The sequence below is a fragment of the Oppia nitens genome, unplaced genomic scaffold (assembly GCF_028296485.1).
Source record: "Oppia nitens isolate AA-2021 unplaced genomic scaffold, nextdenovo-longstitch-racon4-pilon3 scaffold1_pilon_pilon_pilon, whole genome shotgun sequence".
NCBI classification, from domain to species: domain Eukaryota; kingdom Metazoa; phylum Arthropoda; class Arachnida; order Sarcoptiformes; family Oppiidae; genus Oppia; species Oppia nitens.
The window spans coordinates 13,635,087-13,658,992 of NW_026533199.1; the positions used below are offsets into that span (position 1 = coordinate 13,635,087).

Below are 23,906 nucleotides of genomic sequence, written 5' to 3' on the forward strand. Positions count from 1 at the left end.
AAAACAAAAAAATTAATTCCAAAAATAGACGCACAACTAATATACAAATAATTTATTATGATGCAACACATCATGTGACATATTGCATCACACTAAAAAAAACAACATGTGGTATGTAAGCATACTACTGTTATTATAACCAATATGAATGTGTTAATATGACGTCATTGTCTTTAAAGAGTGTTCATTGGTTATAACAGTAATATATTTAATTAATGTTGATGCAATAATAAAGTATATAAAGCATAGTAGTGCACACTATACTAATAGATACCAAATTTATAACGTTCTGTTAACATTGAATTATAATTATAAATAATATTTAATATTTGATTTACAATGGCCTCTGGAAATGAAGTTATATTTAGTAAAATAGAAGATAGAATACAATCTTTTAATAATTCTGAATGGATTAACACTGTTGATTGGACACGTGATTACCGAAAGTTTGCTTTGGCTGGATTTTATTCGATAGGACATTTAGATTACGTTAAATGCTTTAGCTGTGATGGACGTTTGTGCTCATGGACACGAGTTGATGATCCATGGATCGAACACGCAAAGCATTACCCTCATTGTGACTATCTTAGAGCACAGAAATGTCAAAGTTTTATAACAACTTGTCGAGAAATGTATTATGAAAGACCTGTTGTAAATGTAGAAATGTTATTTGAGTACACGTACTCATCACCGCATCCTCCTTTGGTTGTTCAAACACCACCATCTGTTGAAATACAACAAAGTCATCAACAGAATAATAAAATGCTTTGTAAGATATGCTATGAAAATGTAATGGAAGTGGTGTTTCTACCTTGCGCACATCAGATATCGTGTATAAGATGTAGTCAGCGTTTGCTCAAATGTCCTTATTGTAGAGCTAATGTTACAAAAAGATTAAAAGTATTTATATGTTAATATTATAAAAGTGAGTATTAATTAAATATAATAATATTAAATATATTAAAAGTTTGATTATTTATAGATTATTTCTAAGTATGGAATTAAATATAAAATATAGTAATATATTTTATAGTTATTGTAATCCAAAATCAACTTCTGCATATGTTTTAATTATACGTATTATTAATGATACAATAAAAAATTTAACATATGTGGATATACGTAAAGCATATAATGAAGATATATATACAAAATTTACCAAAGATGGCGTATGTCTAAGTAAAAAAGAGTTTATTATCTTATTACCATATTTAGAAAAAAGAATAAAATTCATACAATTTGGTACTAACTATCGAAAAATAAAATTTGAAAATGTAATTGGTGGAAATAAAATAAGTGTGATTAAAGTTAATAAAAATGAATGTAATAATTTAATACTATATGAATATGAATTATCTAACTTATTATTTTATAAGAAAGATATTATTAATCATCTTAATTAAAATGTATTTTATATTTAATAAACTTTAATAAAAATTTATAATAAATAATAAAATAAAATAAAAAATAATTAATTAATCAAAAAATAGAAGCACAAATAAACACAAACAAAAATAAATTATATAAAAAAAACAAAAAATTACACATAAAAATCATTGTTGAGCGCTCAAAGAGTACTGCCCTCTTTGGCCCTGCCAATGCCCCTTATTTGTTCCGTAGAACACGGCGGGAGTTAGTTCCGTATATTATCTATTTAATATCTATTAGTAAAACTAAATAACCAATCCCATAGTAGCATACATTTCACTTCAGCACATCTCAGAATATTAATATTAGGAACCAATCTATTATGAAAATGACATGCTATTGGTATCTTAGTGTAAAGTTTTTTTAATCTACAAGTACTAGGACATTGTAGAACATTTAGATCTACAAATGGTATATCCAAAATAATTAATAGATCTTTTAATTGTTAGTTTTTTATACCCAAATATTTTTTAGTATCCGTTTTTACTTTATTATATAATATAGCAATAATCTGTAATGGATCATGTGTATCGTTAAATTTAATTTCATTGTTAGAAGTGCGCAAAGACATGCCTAACAAATTATTAGCAATATATAAATTAGTTATCCTATCTTTAACAGTCATATCAACAAATTTTAAGTTAGTCTCACATAAAACATTTTGTTTAAATGTATGTGATATAATAGATATCTCTCTCGGATAAAACTCTTTATCCATATAAAAACCTTGTGCATCCATAACTGCACATATTTTATTTGCAAAGTATGGTCTATCTTTGAACTCCATTATAGGTCTAATTTTTTAATCATAAATGTTAAATCATTAGATGTATTTAATGGGTATCCCTCTTCTATAAAAAATCTTTCAATCTTATGTTTATACATATTTGCAATGTCTGCTAGAGTTTTATTAATCATAATTGTATCTGTGATGACTATTAAAAATTTTTCATCATATATAATCTTTATTTGTTTATATACTCTATAATAATCGTTAAAAGATTTATAGACTTTTGATAAACGACAATCACCAATTACGTAATAATCTGGCAATACTGTCGTTAATATTAGGAGAAAAGCTAAAAACACTCCTAAACGATTCAAAGGTTCCACCATTAAAAAAGTTTGTTAAAAAATAAATACAGTATAATCCACAGGTATCTGAAAATACACTTTGAAAATTTATTGTATTATAATAAAAACCATGTAATATATTATCTTTTATAAACTTTAATATATCTGAATGTAGGGGTTGAATACCAAATGAATCAAAATAAACAATATCACCATTGATCGACTTATATATTGTAACCCAATGTTCTCCTGGTAAAGATGAACTATCTGTGTTTATAATTATACCCGTACCTAAAGGTATAGTATTTGGTAATAAATCTCTAGGGTAAGTACCGTAATATATATCACAATTTCTAAAATAATGGTTAATCTCTAATGTATTCATGGAAAATCTTTAATAGCAAAACGGGAATTTTGGATTTCAATTAGATTATCGTATTCACAAAATATAATTGCAGTTACAGTCTCTTTTATTGGATGAGCAAACTTTAATTCTATTCGTAAATTACCCCTACTTAATGGAGAAACATATCCACTTTTAGCTACACCATCTGATAAATCAGGTGTGAAATTAAATCCGAATATAGTAAAACCTTCAACATATTCATCTCTAGTAATATCTATACTCGTTTCATGTCTTATTTGATTAGCTGTTTCAAATAATCCGAAATATTCACGCATATATTTTTTAGTGTTAAAATCTGGAGTGTAAGGTCTATGCGGATATTGAGTTCCATCAACATAGCAGGCTATATGTCTTATACTATAATTTTTAAAATAAAACGGATTCAAATTATAAACACCGTTATATGCTTCATTGTTGACAAATGCAACATATATTTTTCTAGGTATTACACCATTAACTACATTGTTTAAATAACAATCCAAAGTATCTTTAGCTATAATTGATGTCTTTACTTCTTTTCTTGTAATAAAATATCTAGCATTAGTTTTTTCTAGTGCTTTATTATGTGCAATTACCACTTGAGGACTTAATATAGATCTATGCATAAATAATCTGACATCCATAATCTCAACCTTAGGTAATAATGTTTTATCATATATTAAATAAAAGTTAGGATCATTAGGATATATTTTTATATTGAGACTAACGCCTCCTAGTAATGACTTTACTTGAGAGCTAAGATCAATATGTAGATTTCCATACATTTCAATCTCACACCCTTCATCTAAAGTGTCACCAATAGGTCTGATTCGTTGGCTTCTGATTTCGTTTACGTTGTCCATCGGATATTCATCTTTTTGCCATAAAGCAGTCTGTAAATGAGTTTGTCTAGCTTCTGGAGTACTATTTAATAAAGTATCCATATATGCCACATAAGGATAATTTACTGATGTTGATGATACAGAAGTTTGACCAATTACTACATCTATTTGTTTAATAAATGAATGTAATAAATAATTTACTGGAGATATTAGTTTCCAGTCATCTGCTTTTATATCTGGAGTTTTAGATACAGTAGATTTTTGCAACTTTATTTTTAAACATAGATATATTTCACTTTTACTGAGATTAATATATTCATTAAGACCAGTGTGTACTTCAAACTCAATAGTGTTTGTTGATTGGTTTAATGAACTGATTGGGCGGTGTTCAGTTTGTACATCACGTTCAATCATAAGTTGAGTGGGTGGCACACCAAAAATATCCAACTCTGGTAATGTCATTAAAGACGAGAGCTCATGTATTGTAGTCATATTTAATACTTTAATATCTTTTTAGGTGTCTTACGTCTTCTATAAAATTTTTTAGGTTTAGTTTTTTGTTTTTTCTTAGTTTTTTGTACACTTTTTTTACGTTTACGTTTACGACCCAAACCTTTTTGCTTTTTTTGCGTTATTAAGTTTATCTTTAACGTCTGTTATGACAGAATCAGCTGTGCGTATCAACTGGTTAGCACCTGCTTCTTTAAATGATTTACCAGATAATACGTCACCACCAAAATTATTAAAAGCCTCCCATCCTTTACTGGCTACGTACTTTAAGGCTGGTTTTAAATGTTTTAATATCTTTCCAAATATACCGTTTCCGGATTGATATCTATGACCTGCATAAGTAACAATACCAGACCCTGCTTGGTTCATATAGTATTGTATATATGGATTATCCATGTTTATTTTTTAATAAAATGTAACGTTATAGCTATTCTACCAAATTTAAATGGTATTTTCATACCACTATCATCTTCTATAACAATTTCAATTGTTTCAAATTGATTAAGTCTTACGGGTCTGTATTGCGGTTTTTCATATGTTAAATGTATAGTTTCACCAAATTTGTATTTTCGCGGTACTTCAATAACTCTCAATAAGTTAGCAAATGAATTATTAACAATTGATGGATATACAATGTCAGTGTATAAATACAGAGAATGAAATCCACCATATATTTCTACTGGATGAAAAGCTTTAATACAATCTTTATTTTCTATACCGTTAAATACAACATCAGCCAAATTATTGGTTACGTAATAATAATTAAGAGATTGTTGTCTATTTCTTAAACCTAATATATTTTCAATTTCTTCACCTAAATCAGGAAACACTTTAACAGTGTTTTCGGCTTTACCAACTTCAAGAGTTATATAATTATTTATTTCATTATATAAAAGTTTAGGTGATTTAACTTTACTAAACAAATTGAATATTTTATTTATTTCATTAATCAGTTTAACAGGTGTGTCATAAAACCCTGCATGTATAGTAAATAAATCTGTATCATTGTTAGAGTAAATATTTCCCATCTCATCAAATAAAGTTATTGTGTAATCATTTAATACATTATACCAAGATTTGGTATATGAAATTTCACACACACCAACTAACCAATCACCAAGTAATTCAACTTTTTTGCCTAATTTTATACGAAAGTTAGATAACTTATCGTATTTATTAACATTGCTAATTAACGTTATGTAATCACTCATTATTCACAAAGTTTAATGCCTGTAATATTGTCAGTATAACAAGTCCAAATTAACTTTTCTTTATCTCTCAAAATAAATAATGTTATTATAAATATAAATAACAAAATAAAACATAATATCTGTATTAATAAACAACTCATTTTAATAAAAAATGTTATCTTTTATAAAATTTTAAACTACAATATTGTCTTTTATTAATTTATTACAGATTTTTAACTTTGGATTAGGCATTAAGTAACCTAAAGTGCTGGTAAGTATAATTGTCCATAAATTACTATCACCAATCATTAATGTTAGGTTAACTAAACTTATTATTATAACTATACTAACTGCCGTTATCTGTGTAATAAATAAAATTAAATCTGATTTACATATATTTTTAATTGTAGACATTTTGTATATCAGTTACCCAGCTATTGTATGTATCTGGATAGTTTAACCATTTTACATAATACTCTTTTATACCATTTCTATTGTGAGTTTTAATTACTCTTTCAATTCGATAGAGGTCATCATTTATTTTTTGTATTTCTTCTGGATAAAATCTTTGTTCAACAATATTACCTTTACCGTCTTTTAATCTAAATATATATTGTTTATCTCCTTTTATAGTTTTTTCAACAGTGAATACTTGATCTGTCCAATTAGGATAATAGCCACGATCCATTTTATTGAAATCATATGCACGACGTACTTTATCACCAATTTTTAATTTAGGTAGAGGTATATTTTTGACTTTATTATATAGGTTATCGTACACTATCTTAGTATTGTCATGAGTGACGTCAATAGGTTTCATTTTTATTGATCTATGATGTGATGAATTGTATGCAGAGATGAAGTTTTGTAGCACATCTATGTATTTCCGAGTACCACGAGAAGTAAAATACTTAAACATACGTGATTTTAATGTCCTATTGAAACGCTCAACAATAGCACACTTTATTTTTTGATCGTTTGAGTGAAAGTAATTGATACGATTATGTTTTAAGTATTGTTGAAAATCTTTATTTAAAAATTCTTTACCCTTATCTGTTCTTAAAGATAGAGGGCGACGCTCATTAACAATAGTTTTAAATGCATTAGTTATACTAATACCAGTTTTAACCTTTAAGGGTACGGCAAATGCATACTTTGAAAAACAGTCGACAACTGTAAGTATATAATTATAGTTATTATTTTTAGATGAAAATTCTCTCATATCGACCAAATCAGCTTCCCATTGTTCATTGATATTAGAAACAATAATAGGATTTCTTTTAAAAATCTTACGTACAGGTTTATGTAATGTGTATGTTAATTGAGATGATAGCCAATCTTTAACATTATCTAATGTAATATTACTATCGATATCTTTAGCTTTATCATATAAATTTTTTATACTGCTAAATGAAGCGTTATTGATAGGGTCATAATATATATCTGATAATAATTTGTTTATATTTTCGTCCATTTTATTTTTTGTTTTTTATTAAACTTTTTATTTTTAGCTTTTTTAATTGCTTTATTTTTTGTAATCTTATTTTTAACAATAGGTTTGATTTTTTGATTTTTATATTTTGCTAAAGATTGTGACAATATTTTATTAGATTTAAAATAATTATTTTTTACAAGTATTTTATTAACTATATCTTCTATTATTTTAAGAAAATTTTCATTTAAATTGTTGTCTAATAGTAGATTCTGTTTAACATTATTGTTATATACAATGTCATTCTTATCTCTTATAGACTTAGTAAGCATAGTTGAACTCTGAAGTTGTTTAACAGGTGTATTACTAACCCCATCTGTTGTTTCTGTATCGCTATCTACAGACATTAATTCTATTTTTCTATAAGACATTATGTAATCAGGTCATACACTGTTTTTAATAACGGTACTAACCAAAACCAACCACCTTTTTGAATAATTTTTTTACAGTCACTTAGTGATTTTTTAGACTTAAATTTGTTTAACAAAGTCTTTTGCTTTTTAGACAATATTACATTAGAAATGTTTCCTTCTATAATATTAATACCTATTTCTTTTAAAGCTAAATATACATTAGGGTCTTTGGATAAATACTTTAACAATTGATTTTGTGTTTTTTTACATTTAATTTGTGACACAAATTCTAAGTCACGAAAATATCTTTTTAGGTTATCAGACATTATTTAGGAATATATGCTATTGGCCTAAGTTTATAATTATTACTAGGTAATATATTTGTTTGTACTCTATATTTTTCAGGTGTATCTTGTTTTAAATCAACTCTTATATAACCATATTGGACAGAAGTTGCGTCATTGTAGGCTTCTATAAAATATTTACTATTATTAGGGAAAATCTGTGATGCTAATGATATTATTTGTCTTTTATCTCTGGGATTTTTTAATAATAATAAATAATGACAATTAATGCTTATAGTTCTCATCTGTGATCCCTGATGAAAAATGTTTTGTGAAACAAATATTACACTTATATTAATATGATGACTACCTTTTGTAAATAGATTAGCTAATGTTACATTATTACCGAGTTCAGTCATCAGGTCATCAATAACTATCAAATGTGGTGTTATCTCTTTAACCTCCTCTTCATTGGGTAAACCTTCTATATATTGTATATCACAATCAACAATGTTTACTTTATACAGGTCTTGCCATTGACAATAAGCCCATATTACTTTTAATTTATTAGGTATATCTTTAAAATAAATTGTTTGTTTATAATTATCTAATATTTTTCTTAATAATACTGTTTTTCCACTAGATGTCGGACCAGCAACCATACAGGTAAATGGATGCTTAAAACATAAATGTTTTTTATCTACACGTGACACTTGCATTATTAATCATGTGATTTAATATTTCAACACAAAAACTGGATAGATCTGGTTATATCTGGTTATAATAGTTACCTTAGTTAATCCTTTAATCCCTTTTATAACATTTGTGTATTAGGGATTGACAATTCTTGGAAAATGCTAAGCTTAAAAACAAACATTGAACACTAATCCTTTAATCCTTTTATGTTGACTCAATAAACTGGATTGACTGCTTAGCAGTCAAATGCTATAAAAGCAGTAGTCTATGAGTGACTCTGGTTAGTCTGCTTATGCTTACCTTTGTGTCAGTTATAGCTCTACTTTGTTTAATTAAACTTTGTGTTATAATTATTATTACTATTATTTAATAGTATTGTGTATTAGTGTTATTAATTTTGGTTATTATTGGTAAGTGTTATTTATTATTGTATTTTTATTTTATTATATGCTATTAATTATATTATATTATTTTATTTTTTTAAATTACTTATTTAATTTTTTTATTTTAATAGTGTTAGTGATATAATGGATAACTACGACAACGCACGCCCCGAAATTGTTGATGACGACATCCGACACAACAACAGCCAACAGGAGATTATTGATGACGACTCTCTGTCTCTGAACGACCATCAGCCGGAAATAATTGACAACTCACAGCCCGACAACAACAATGCTCAACCGGAATACCCCAACATTGGCAATCCCACGGACAATCAAATTTGGAGACCATGGCTTACGACTTCGGACAGTGATCAGACAAATGGCTTCAATAACAATGACGACAAGTTTAATGAACTGTTTTATTTAGTTCATGGACTTTACCCTAACCAAATTGGTGGTAATAATGAAGTCACTGCTCCAGATGATGACAATGAAACAGATCAGTTGAATGGAGATCTGTCTGAACCGTTATCTCAAGATAACAATGGTTCAAATCAGATGGATATTGATCCGTCTGATAATTCAGTCATCAAATATCATGTGTTGAGCCGTTCTGATCACACGTACCCGGACTTTCATCGAGATCTTGTCCGCCAAAATATAAGATTTCATCACAATTTGAAATCAATAAGCGATTTGGGTCAATTGGATGATGAAATTGCTGACTTATATATGTCATTAGTAAGCCCCGTGTTTAATGGCCGTCGAAGAGAAGATTTCTATTGCGTAATCATTCGAGCCAATGGCTTAAGTAATGCTATATATTTAGGTAACTTATTTCTATTTTTTAAAAATTATTATTATAATTAATTAAATCTTTTCTTTTATTTAATGTAATATAGGTGGCCGTAAAATATCAGAGTTTGACAAATACGAGTTCGGTAAAAAATTGTTCAAAATTACGCAATCAAACCAGGAATTTTTGATGTCTACTTTCGAGTTAAGTGTCTACATAACACGTGCAGTCACCGGAAGCGGGTATAAACGCAAACGTGCACCGGAAACAAAAGATGAAAAAGTAGACGAAAACGGAGTGTTGTGACTATTAAAAACGATGGTATATTTTAATTTATTTTAAACATAATTTATATAAATTTATTAACTAATTTTATTTAAATAGAATATGATAAAAACTGTGGTTACCGTGCTGTATGGATAGGATACGCCTACAGTTATGAAGAATTGGAAGGAACTCAACTAAAGGGGAACTTATTATGGCGTAAAATTACAGCAAATGGATATTCCCAAGAATTTCAATTTACATATGCGAAGCAGTTATGCGAAAATGCTGGATTACAATGGGATGTACCATTTGGTCAAGAACATTGGGAACAAATGCAAAGATATCTGTATCTACTCAAAGACAAAAAAGATGATTTACAAGGCTATCAACTTTTCATTGTCAATGCAGGAAAAGCAAAGAGCTTTTTATTCAAAGGAGAAATTGAATGTACACACAAAATATTTATTGAGTACATTAATAATGGCAATGGGGAAGGTCATTACAATTTCATAAAAGATATCAATGAATATTATGAAGACGCAGATTATTGCAAACATTGTTCAACTAGTCATCACAAGATAAATCACAAATGTGAATTTGTTTGTACTCATTGTGGTAAATATCCCAAATGCAAAGTTATAACACTTGTTGATTGCGATGATTGTGGCAAAACATATCTAAATGATCAGTGTTTACGTAATCACATTGATAATTTTGTTTGCCAATCAATGCCTAAAGTTTGTGAACAATGTGAGGTCACTTATAAATATGACAAAAGATATCCTCACAAATGTAATGAAATTTTGTGTAAAAATTGTCGCAAGTATTACAAAACAAGTCCCCACTACTGCATGCTTAAACCATTAAACAGCAACAGATTAGAGAAAGAAGACGAAAAACCAAAATTCATTGTGTGTTTCGACATCGAATGTACACAAAATAATAGAAATGGAAAAGATTTTCATCAACCAAATCTACTAATATCAAGTAAGTTATAATTTTATTATCTATTATTATATTATTATATTATAATTAAATATATTTTTTATTTTTATCTATAGAATGTGTATGCAATGTTTGTTGGGATGAAGAGGCTAAAAAGAAAATTTGCAATGATAGCATTGAGAGACCTAATGATGCATGCAATGTCTGTGGTTTTGAAAACAGAGGATTTTTTCAGTTTGATTTCGTCGAGAGGTTTTGCAATTATCTTTATTATGATGTTGCAAAAAGAGCTGAAGCTGTAGATGCTCAAGTGTATGTATTTGCGCATAATTTCAAAGGATACGACGGACACTTCATTTTACAGGACTATTACAATAGAGAATTCACGGATTCTATGGACTTAATTATGACAGGAATGAAGTTATTAAAAATGGATATAAGTAATATATCATTTATTGACTCATTATGTTTCTTCCAACAACCTCTATCCGCTCTTCCCAAGTCATTTGGATTTGAAAATATTGTCATCAAAGGCTTTTTTCCTCATCATTTTAACAAACCGGAGTACTATATGTACAATGGTTTAATACCAGATATTCAATATTTTGGTATTGAAGACATGAAGCCAACAGCAGCTAAGTCTTGTCAAGAATGGCATCAACAAATGATTGAAGAAAATTATAACTGGAATTTCAAAGCCGAACTCCTAAGATACTGCTATAATGATGTGCAGATATTATTATTAGCCGTAATGGAGTTTAGAAAACTGTTTCAAACCGCCACTGATTTGGATCCAATTACGCGTCGATTCACTTTAGCCGGAGTAGGACTGGAATACTTTCGGGCAAAAATATTAAACGAAAATACAATTGGAGTGACCCCTATTAATGGATATATTGACAAGCGAAATAAATCAATTGGAGCCAAAATATGGTTGGATTTTAAACAAAAGCAGTTGAATAAACCAATTGCAAGAGAGACTAAAATTGGTCCATACTATACCGACGGATATATTGAAGGAGATCGGCATATATTTGAATATAATGGGTGTTACTGGCATGCATGTGAAGATTGTTTTCCTGATCTAAATTTAAATACTAAATATGAACATCTGAACAATTTAACTCCCAATGAGAAAAGGACAAGAGATTTAGGAAAAGTAAGTTATTTTTAAATATAATAAAATTTTTAAATATTAATTATTGTATTTTTTAGTTGAGATATTTTGAACGTCAAGGATTTACTGTCACAATAATTTGGGAGCACGAGTTTAAAAATGAATTGACTACAAATGATGAACTGAGACAATATTATCCATCGCGTCAAAGATATTATGCAAAAATGAAAGAAATCGGTCATGTAGATATCCGTGAAAGTTTTTATGGTGGACGGACAAATAATTTATTTTTTAATGATGACTGTGGAGAAAATGAATTAATAAAATACAAAGATGTCTGCAGTCTTTACCCTACTGTACTCTCCAAATGTGAATACCCCATAGGACATCCAATAGTAATTAGTGAATTTACATCTAAAAGCATTGATGGATATTTTGGTTTCATAAAGTGCAAAGTCTTGCCTCCAAAGGACTTATATCTCCCAGTATTGCCAATGCGTTTAAAAAACAATAAATTAGTGTTTGCATTGTGCGGGTTATGTGCATCTAATAAAATAGATCACTGTACTCATACAGACAGAGAGAGGTGTCTGGTTGGCTCATGGTACTCCGAAGAGTTGAAACAGGCAATAACTAAGGGGTATAAAATCGAGAAATTATATGAAGTTCTTCATTACGAACAAAAAACAGATGATATATTCAAAGAATATATCAATAAATGGCTTAAAATTAAAACCGAGGCATCTGGATGGCCATCAACCTGTACAAACAATGAAGAAAAAGAGAAATATATAACAGAGTACAAAAACCGAGAAAATGTTGAACTTGAATTTGACAAAATGGAGAAAAACCCAGGACTACGTTTTATCGCAAAGCTTATGCTTAACAGTCTTTGGGGTAAATTGGCTCAACGACCAAATCAAATGAAAACAAAAATATGTAATGAGTACAACGATTACCGCAAAATAATAACTGATGCCAAATATGTTATTAAAGGTATATTATTATATAAATTTTATTTTTATACAACTAATTACTAATTATTATTTTTTATTTTATTAGGTGAAATAATGCCAAATGAAAAAATTATTATTGTTAATTATAAATGTGTTGATGATAGTTACTGTAATGCTGGTAACACATCAATTGCATTAGGATCAATGGTGACGGCAAATGCCAGAATTCATCTGTATAAAGAGTTGGATCAAATTGAAAGCTCTTCAGCTGGTCGTGTTAAATATTTTGACACAGATTCAGTTATTTTCAAACATAACATAACACAAGATTGGTATGATCCTCAAATAGGTGACTTTTTAGGGGATATGACGGATGAGATCGAAAAAGATTATGGTAGCAATGCATACATTGACTCATTCGCTTCTTGTGGACCGAAGAATTATGGCTATCGAGTAAGGTTATCAAATGGATCTACAATAAATAAATGCAAAGTTAAAGGCATTGCTATAACAAATGAACTCAAAGATGAGATTAATTTTGATTTGATAGCTAAAACAGCTGAAAATTATTTTATTAATCAAATTTATACTACTACAGCTAAACAGTTATGTTTTAGAACAGATAAAGTTCATAACGTTTATACTGAAAAAATTAATAAATTATATAGAGCTGTATCTGAGAAGCGAGTTATTATCACATATCATCCATATTATCAAACCATTCCATTTGGATATGTAGACGAGTTTACTGTATAAAATAATAACTAAACTATATAAATTGTATTTTTAAATTTAAATAAATATTAATAAAAATAAAATAAAAACAATAAAACAAAACATAAACAAAAATAAATTCCAAAAATAGATGCACAACTAAACACATACAAATTTAATTAAAATATAAAACTTAAAATTACACAAAAACAATTATAAAAATATATATTGTAAATTTATTCTATATATATATATATGTATGTATATGTATGTATATGTGTATATGTGTATATGTGTATATGTGTATATGTGTATATGTGTATATGTGTATATGTGTATAAATGATGACTAATAATTAATTGTCATATAATAGTAATAGTAGTAATGGTAGTAATGGTAGTAATAGTAGTAATAGTTGTAATAGTAGTAATAGTTGTAATAGTGTGAAGTAGTAGTAGTAGTTGTAGTAATAGTAGTAATAGTAGTAATAGTAGTAATAGTAGTAATAGTAGTAATAGTAGTAATAGTAGTAATAGTAGTAATAGTAGTAATAGTAGTAATAGTAGTAATAGTAGTAATAGTTGTAATAGTGCGAAGTAGTAGTAGTTGTAGTAATAATAGTAATAGTAGTAATAGTAGTAATAGTAGTAATAGTAGTAATAGTAGTAATAGTGCGAAGTAGTAGTAGTTGTAGTAATAATAGTAATAGTAGTAATAATAGTAATAGTAGTAATAGTAGTAATAGTAGTAATAGTAGTAATAGTAGTAATAGTAGTAATAGTGCGAAGTAGTAGTAGTTGTAGTAATAGTAGTAATAGTAGTAATAGTAGTAATAGTAGTAATGGTAGTAATAGTAATGAATGAGATGTAGTATTAGTGTAGTGGTAGTAATAGTAGTAATAGTAGTAATAGTAGTAATAGTAGTAATAGTTGTAATAGTTGTAATAGTGCGAAGTAGTAGTAGTTGTAGTAATAGTAGTAATGGTAGTAATGGTAGTAATGGTAGTAATGGTAGTAATAGTAGTAATAGTAGTAATAGTTGTAATAGTAGTAATAGTTGTAATAGTTGTAATAGTGCGAAGTAGTAGTAGTTGTAGTAATAATAGTAATAGTAGTAATAGTAGTAATGGTAGTAATGGTAGTAATGGTAGTAATAGTAGTAATAGTAGTAATAGTAGTAATAGTAGTAATAGTAGTAATAGTTGTAATAGTAGTAATAGTTGTAATAGTTGTAATAGTGCGAAGTAGTAGTAGTTGTAGTAATAATAGTAATAGTAGTAATAGTAGTAATGGTAGTAATGGTAGTAATGGTAGTAATGGTAGTAATAGTAATGAATGAGATGTAGTATTAGTGTAGTGGTAGTAATGGTAGTAATAGTAATGAATGAGATGTAGTATTAGTGTAGTGGTAGTAATGGTAGTAATAGTAGTAATAGTAGTAATAGTAAAGATTGTGATAGTAATGTTTGTAATGATATGTTATAAATATTTTTAAAAAAATAATTTAAAAAAAATTAATTTGCAATAAGTAATTTATTTAAATACAAATAATAATTAAAAATAACAATATTTTCCATAGTTTTTTAGACAATCAGAATGTTTTTGTTTAAGTGATGTTATGCAAGACTTTATTGAATCGATTACTGTTTTTCGCGTTCGTGGATCCCTTAATTTTTGCTCCAATTCGTGCTCTTTCTCAGTATATCGCTTGTATGCAATCTCTACTTTTGCGAACCATTTTTCCCGGCGTTCTCTAATAATATCGTAAGCTCATCAACAAAAAATCATATAATTTAAACGGCAATAACTTATGATTGCCGGTGTCTAGGAAAATGATTTATACATCATATGAAAGCTAAAAGTATAGCCTTTCATATAGTGTATGTATCTATATTTTAAAATTTTATTTAAAAAAAAAAAAATAAATGAAAAATTAATTTTTTATTTATATGTATATGTATGTATATGTATGTATATGTATGTATATGTATGTATATGTATGTATATGTATGTATATGTATGTATATGTATGTATATGTATGTATATGTATGTATATGTATGTATATGTATGTATATGTATGTATATGTATGTATATGTATGTATATGTATGTATATGTATGTATATGTATGTATATGTATGTATATGTATGTATATGTATGTATATGTATGTATATGTATGTATATGTATGTATATGTATGTATATGTATGTATATGTATGTATATGTATGTATATGTATGTATATGTATGTATATGTATGTATATGTATGTATATGTATGTATATGTATGTATATGTATGTATATGTATGTATATGTATGTATATGTATGTATATGTATGTATATGTATGTATATGTATGTATATGTATGTATATGTATGTATATGTATAAGTATGTGTGTGAATTATTTATTTATTAGGGGCCATTCACAAATACGTAACGATTTATCCCGGTCATAGTATATAGTATACTACTACACGCTATCAATACCACTGCTAATTATTGTTATTATTATTTTAATATTTAATTAAAACTAAATATTATATTTTAAGTTATAGTTTTTTTTTATTTTATAATTTAATTTAACTAATAATTCTAAAAAAGTATGTTATTAACTTTAAAAATAATATTATTTAACTAATAATTAACAAACTATTTATTAGGTTTTTTATTAAATATATATAATATTTACATTAATATACATATTTTTTTTATCTAATATAACTTTTACAAAATGTAACTATAATCAAACCAATAGTATCTATAAATTTAATTATTATTATTATTATTCTATTTTTTTAATAAAAATTTATTAGAATTATTATTGTGACCAACTAATTTTTATTCTTTAATTTTAGTAATTTAAAACTTTATATAATTAGAATATAAATTACAGTTTTCTAAAAAAAAATATTTTATTATAACTTTTGTTTATCAAAAAAAAGATCTCATATCTAATTCAAAGTAATACTAAAATATAATTATTTATTAATAGAAAATTAAAATTATTTTCATCATTTTAAATCAAATATTATTTAAATAATTATATTTAATTTTTTAAATACTATTAGTTTTGTTAAGCAATAAAATTTAACTAAAATATTGAAATAAAATTAATAATAACTATTATTTTTTTAATAAAAAAACTATAAATTAATATTTATGTCTACAATTAAATAGAAATAATATTAATATAAGTTTTATAATATAACTGTCAATATATATTTTAATATAATATAATGTATATGATAATTTTAATTTAATATTTTGTAATTAAATTTAGACAATAATAATAATAATTAAGTAATAATTTAATAATTTAATTGTTTTTAATTTATAGTTGTTTTTTTAAATATTTAAGTTTAATTCAGAATTATAATTTAAGTTACATTTTTGTTTTTTTTGTTTGTTTGTTTAATAGTTATATAAATTATTAATTTTTATAATACTAATAGACATTAACTATATTTTATTTTTTCAGGGGTTAATAGGTTTTATAATATTTATAATATATTTATAACCCGTAATAGTAGACATTTATTTGACTAAAATGTGTGTCCACTTATTAGATACCTACCCCCCCCCCGATAGATACGATTACCATAATAGTATTTACCGTATTTTTACCCTACTCCCCCACCCATTATCCCTAACTTAACTTGAATAACAAATTGATACAAATAGTATACAATAAAATAAATTTTATTATTTTTAAAAAAAATATTTTAAATTTAAAGTTTAGAAATACTTATATAACTAATAATATAATTTAAATATACTTTTATTTTTTTTTGACTTTATATAACTGTACTTGTAATTTATAGTTTTATACAAAAAAAAACTAAATTATATATTTTTATGGCTTAATATTTAATTAGTATAAATATCTAGAAAAGGTATTAAATTTAGACATTTTAAAAAATATAAATTTTTCATTGTAACCATAATTGTAATAATTGTACAGTATATTTAATATAATGTAATTGTTTAATATAAAAATTATTTTTAAAAAAAACTGATGGGGTTTTAGCAGCTAATTATTATTATTATTATTTAAATATTTAAGTTTAATTAAGCATTATATTTTAAGTTACAGTTTTTGTTTTGTATATCAAAATTATAATTAACAAGAGTATTTTCAGATAATGTAATATTACATTTTATATAATATATATTATAATCATATATTATATATATCATTGATCAAAATTAAACTTTATAAAACAAAATTGTACAATTAAACTAGTACATATTAAATAAGTAAATGTTTGTTTAACTTACTCATTGTTTGTTATAAATTATGAAAATTACTATTAAATATCTGTTATACAGTAACTATCACAAAGTTATCATGATAACACTTAATTTTGATCACTGTTATATATTATAAGTAATATATTATTTTTATTTAAGTCTACAATTAGGATATACCCGTCCCATAGTTACGGCTATCATAATATTTTGTAACATATTTTTTACCCCCCTCCTCCCCCCAACTTGAATATCAAAATTTTTTTATAAATAATATATATTTAAAAAAATAATTATTATTATAATAAAAAAATATTTTAATATATTATTCTAATAATAATATTTAATAAATTTATTATATTTTAACTTTTTTTTAATTATAATTAACTTTTGTTATTGTTATCAAATAGATTTTTATTACTTATGAATTTAATTATTATTTTTCAAAAAAATATAATTATTAATAACTGTTTAATAATTTTATTGTTAGTAATTATTAATTTTATATGAATATTTTTTTTTTAAAAAAAAGTTAATATAAAATGAGGAGCAAATATCTGTAGCTTTCATAATAAATTAGATAATTTATTAGTTAATATAAAAATAAATTATTTAATTAAATACAGTTTATTGGATTTGTGCATAATGTAATAAATAAACTAACTAATAATTTTTTTTAAAAAAAATATAAGCTATTAACTATAGAAATAATATTGTTATTATTTAAATTAATTTACAAAAAAATCATGATCAATAATAATTGAACAGTATAAAAAAATAATTAGAGAATTTTTTTTTTTGTTATCAAATCACTTAAATTTTATTATTATTATTTTTAAAAGATAATAATTAGATACCCCCCATAGTTACGGCTACCATAATAGTATTTAATGTATTTATTATCCTCACCCTACCCCACCCCAACCTGTCTAACAAATTGACACAAATAGTATATAATCAAACAACAAAAAAATCAGTTTATTATTTTAAAAAAAAAAATTATTTTAAATTTAGTTATTTATTAATAGTACTATTTTATTATTATTATTTTTAAACATTTAATTTTAATTAAGCATTATATTTTAAGTTACAGTTTTTTTTGTTGTTGATTAGTTTAATACTTTAAATTATTAATTTTTTTTTATACTAATAGACATTAAATATGTTTATTTATTATTTTTTTGGGAATATTATGTTTTATAATAACCTTGATAATTTATAGCCATATGTTTATAGCTATCACTGGGTAATAGTTAACCGATCAATCAATAGTTGTTATAACCCGTAATAGTAGTTGACATTTATCTGATCAAAACTGTGTGTCCACTTATTAGATAATCCCACCCCCGCATAGTTATTGCTATCAAAATAATATTTACCATATTTTTACCTCCACCCCTACCCCCCCCCTCGAATTGAATAACAAATTGATAATAATATTAAGATATAATAAGAAAACAGTTTATTATTTTTTTTTAAAAAAAATATGTTACATTTATGATTTTTTTTAAGCTTAATAACCAATAATATGATTTAAATATACTATTTTTTAACTTTAAATAATTATACTATAATTTACAGTTTTATCTATAATAAAAATAATTATAAACTTTTATAATTATAATTTCACTTGTTTGTTTTTTGTTATCAAAACAATTTTTATCACTTAAATTTTTTTATTATGTTAAAAATAATAATTTTAAATTATTAATAACTTTTTTCGAAAAGTATTTTTATCTTATTGTATTTTAATGATTGATTTTAAATAATTAAATAATTAGTTTTTATAAGTTATTATAAATTTAAATAAGTTACAATTATGTTTTATAAATATATTAATAAACTAAGCATTAATTTATTAACTTTAAAATTTTATTTACTGTATTAGTATTTTTTTATTTGTCAAATTAATAAATATAATATTATTAAAATAACTGTAAACTACTACTATCTAAATTAAATATTTATATAACTTTATAATATATCTAGCATATGTATCAAATAATGATTAAATTTATATTTTTTAAAATATATTTTTTTTTAATTTTTAATTATCAATGATTTTTATATTGATTGATATATATATATTATAATTGTTCAATATAAAAATTAAAAATTAACAATTAAGGTTTGAGCGGCTAATTATAATTATTTTTTATAAAATATTTAATTTAAATTTAGCATTATATTTTAAGTTACAGCTTGTTTTTTTTATATATAATTGTTTTATAGTTTAAATTATTAATTTCTAATACTATAATAATGTATATTAACTATATTTTATTTATTGGTGATAATATGTATTATAATGGCCTGGATAATGATTTAAATAGTAGCTAACTGTTTAGCTAATTGGGTAATAGTTAACCGATCAATAATATCAGTTATAACCAGTAATAATAGTTGACATTTATCTGACTAGACTGTATGTCCACTCCCCTCCCAGATACCCCCCCTCCCCATAATTACCGCTACCATTTATTTACTGTATTTTTACCCCCACCACACACCCCGCCCAATTTGATTAAACAAATTGATACAAATATCTAAAAAAGAAAACAGTTTATAATATTAAACAAAAAAAATAATTTTATATTTTAAAATATTAAAATATAAATATTAACAAAATATAAACACATAAATATATTTTTTAAGTTTTATTAACTGTATTAGTATTTTTATTTGTCTAATTAATAATTTTAATAATTTATTTTAAAAAAAAACTGTAAACTACTTTTTGAATTAATTTTTTATATAACTTTATATTTAATTATTAAATATTTAGAGAATGAAACAACTATAAAACTTTTATAATTATAATTTCAATTGTTTGTTTTTTGTTATCAAATCAATTTTTATCATTTAAATATTATTATTATTATTATTATTTAAATATAATAATTTTAAATTATTAATAATTTTTTTTAAGTAAATGATTGATTTTATAGGAATAGTTTTTATTTTTTAAAAAAATAAATAAATTAGTAGTTTGATAAAAGTTATTATTTTTAAAAAATAAATTTTTAATTAACCATCATTAATAATAATTGTACAGTATATATATATATATAAAATTGTTTAATAGAAAAATTAAAAAACAAAAATGGGAATTGGAAGCTAATTGTTATTTTTATTATTAAATATTTAATTTAAATTTAGCATTATATTTTAAGTTACAGTTTTTTTTGTTTTATAGTTTAAATAACTAGTATTTCTAATACTAATTTGACATTAACTATATTTATTATTTAGGGTTATTATGTTTTTATAATAACCTATGGGTAATATATATAACCAACAGTGTTTATAGCTAGCTAACTGGGTAATAGTTAACCGATCAATAATACCAGTACTATAACCCGTAATAGTAGTTGACATTTATCTTGGATTTTAACATTGGCTACCATAATATTTAATGTATTTTTTTAATTTAATATATAGTATAATTTTTTAATATAAAAAATTTAAAAAAAAACGTAAGTTTTTTTTATTCTAATTATTATTATTTTTTAAAAAAAATATTTAACTTTAAATTAAGTCACTATAATTTAAGTTACAGTTTTTTGTTTGTGTTTTTTTTAAAAAATTAAAATTATTAATTTTCTAATACAAATTAAATATTAACTATAATTTTATTTATAATATAAGTATAGCCCGGATAATGATAGCTAGTGTGTCCCATAAGCTAGCACTGGCTAATTGTTTGTATTGTAATTTGTATTGTTTATAATTTAATTAATTTAATTAATTTTTGTTAATTTAATAAGTAGTATAATTATATTTAAAGAGAAAGTATAAAAATTTTATTAAATTTAGTTATTTAAAAATAATATTATTATGTATATAAATAAATTTCTAATCAAACAATAATTGTAATAATTATATATATATATAATATATAATTGTTTAATATAAAAATTAAAAATACAGACCAGAGGCTCTACAAACTATTTATTATTATTATTTTTAAACATTTAATTTTATGTTAAGCATTATAGTTTAAGTTACAGTTTTTGTTTTGTTTTATTTTATAGTTTAAATTATTAATTTTTCTATACAAATAAACATTAAATATATTTAATTTTTTTTTTTAAGTAATATGTTTTATAATAACCTGGATAATAATAGCCGTGTAATTAATTAACCGGTTTTATGATAGCAATTATAACAGTAATATTAGTTGACATTTATCTGACTAAACTGTGTCCAGTGTTTTTTTTTATAAACAAATTAATAGTTTTAATATTACAAATTAAAACTGTAAACTATTATCTCAATTATATGTTTAATAAAACTTTATATTTAATTATTAAATATCTAGAAAGTATAACTAAATGATTAAATTTATGTATTTTTAAAAATATTTTTTTTAAAATAAATTTTTAATTAACAATGATTGTAATAAATGTATAGAATATATAATATAATTGTTTAATATAAAAATTAAAAAAAATATATTTAATTTTAATTAGTTACTATAATTTAAGTTACAGTTTTTGTTTGTATGTTTTTTAAAAAATTATAATTATTAATTTTCTAATACTAATTAGATATTAAATATATTTGAGAAAGTATAAAAATATTATTAAATTTAGTTATTTAAAATTAAAATTATTATATAGATAAATTTCTAATTAACAATAATTGTTATATTTAATATATAATTGTTTAATATAAAAATTAAAAATACAGACCAGAGTCTCTACAAACTATTTATTATTATTATTTTTAAACATTTAATTTTAGTTAAGCATTGTATTTATAGGTTACAGTTTTTGTTTTGTTTTATTTTATAGTTTAAATTATTAATTTTTCTATACAAATAAACATTAAATATATTTAATTTTTTTTTTTTTTGAGTAATATGTTTTATAATAGCCTGGATAATAATAGCCGTGTAATTAATTAACCGGTTTTATGATAGCAATTATAACAGTAATATTAGTTGACATTTATCTGACTAAACTGTGTCCAGTGTTTTTTTTTTATAAACAAATAAATAGTTTTAATATTACAAATTAAAACTGTAAACTATTATCCCAATTATATGTTTATAAAACTTTATATTTAATTATTAAATATCTAGAAAGTATAACTAAATGATTAAATTTATGTATTTTTAAAAATATTTTTTTAAAAAAAAATAAATTTTTAATTAAAATGATTGTAATAATTGTATAAAATATATAATATAATTTTTTTATATAAAAATTAAAAAAAATATTAATATTCTGATTTTAACCACTTATTATTATTATAATAATAATTATTAAAATATTTAAGATTTTTTACAATAAAATAACTTTTAACTATTAATTGTAAATATATATATATAATATAATTGTTTATTATAAAAATAAAATTAAAACAATAAACTAATAACTATATATTAATGATAAGTTACAGTTTTTTATTTTGTATATTAAAATTATAACAAACAATAATATTTTTATAGATTATTTTTTATATAATATAATAATAACTTTATATTTAATTTTTAAATATCTAGAAAACATTTAAAAAATGATTAAATTTATGTTTAAAAAAAATAAAATATGTAATTAACCATGATAACAATAATAATTGTGATATATATAAATATATAGTATAATTGTTTAATATAAAAATTTAAAAAACATTTATTTTTCTAAATGTTATTATTTTTGTATTAAATATTTAATTTATATTTAGCATTAGATTTTGAGTTACAGTTTATTTTTTAAAAAAAATTTGTTTTATAATTTATATTATTAATTTTTTTAATTAATAATAGATATTAACTATATTTTATTTTCGGGGGTATTATGTTTTATAATAACCTGGATAATTTATTAGCCAACAGTGTTTATAGCTATCACTGGGTAATAGTTAACCGATAAATAATAACAATTATAACCCGTAATAGTAGTTAACATTTATCTGACAACAAAACTGTGTGTCCACTAATTAGATACCCCAAACACCCCCGGCATAGTTACGGCTACTATAATAGTATTTAACGTATTATTTACGCCATAATTAGAATTACGTGTATTTATCATTGTTTTTTTTTTGCTATAATATTATCCGAAAAATTATGTTTAGTAGTATACATATGACTTATAACAACAACATTAATTAATTAAAATTAAAATTAGTAACCATTTATTATTAAGATTATTATTTAGTTTAACCCGTTCATGGATAAAATATATATATATAAATATAATTTTAAATAA

At 23.4% G+C, this 23,906-nt stretch overlaps 2 protein-coding genes across 2 annotated transcripts; one reads left to right on the forward strand and one right to left on the reverse strand.

Annotated features, from left to right (window-relative positions):
• Window positions 1-339: 339 nt before the first annotated feature.
• Window positions 340-915, forward strand: LOC128951618 (baculoviral IAP repeat-containing protein 3-like). Its single transcript, XM_054296866.1, has one exon. It carries the CDS (start codon window positions 340-342, stop codon window positions 913-915), a length of 576 nt encoding a protein of 191 aa, XP_054152841.1.
• A 1,968-nt stretch (window positions 916-2,883) lies between these two features.
• LOC128951619 (uncharacterized protein F54H12.2-like) lies at window positions 2,884-4,221 on the reverse strand. The gene has a single exon (XM_054296867.1). The coding sequence runs from the start codon at window positions 4,219-4,221 to the stop codon at window positions 2,884-2,886; it is 1,338 nt and encodes a 445-aa protein (XP_054152842.1).
• Window positions 4,222-23,906: the final 19,685 nt, after the last annotated feature.

Excerpts from the sequence above, each read along its gene's own strand:
- LOC128951618 (XM_054296866.1), top strand. The coding sequence starts at position 340 with ATGGCCTCTGGAAATGAAGTTATATTTAGTAAAATAGAAGATAGAATA.
- LOC128951619 (XM_054296867.1), bottom strand. The coding sequence starts at position 4,221 with ATGACTACAATACATGAGCTCTCGTCTTTAATGACATTACCAGAGTTG.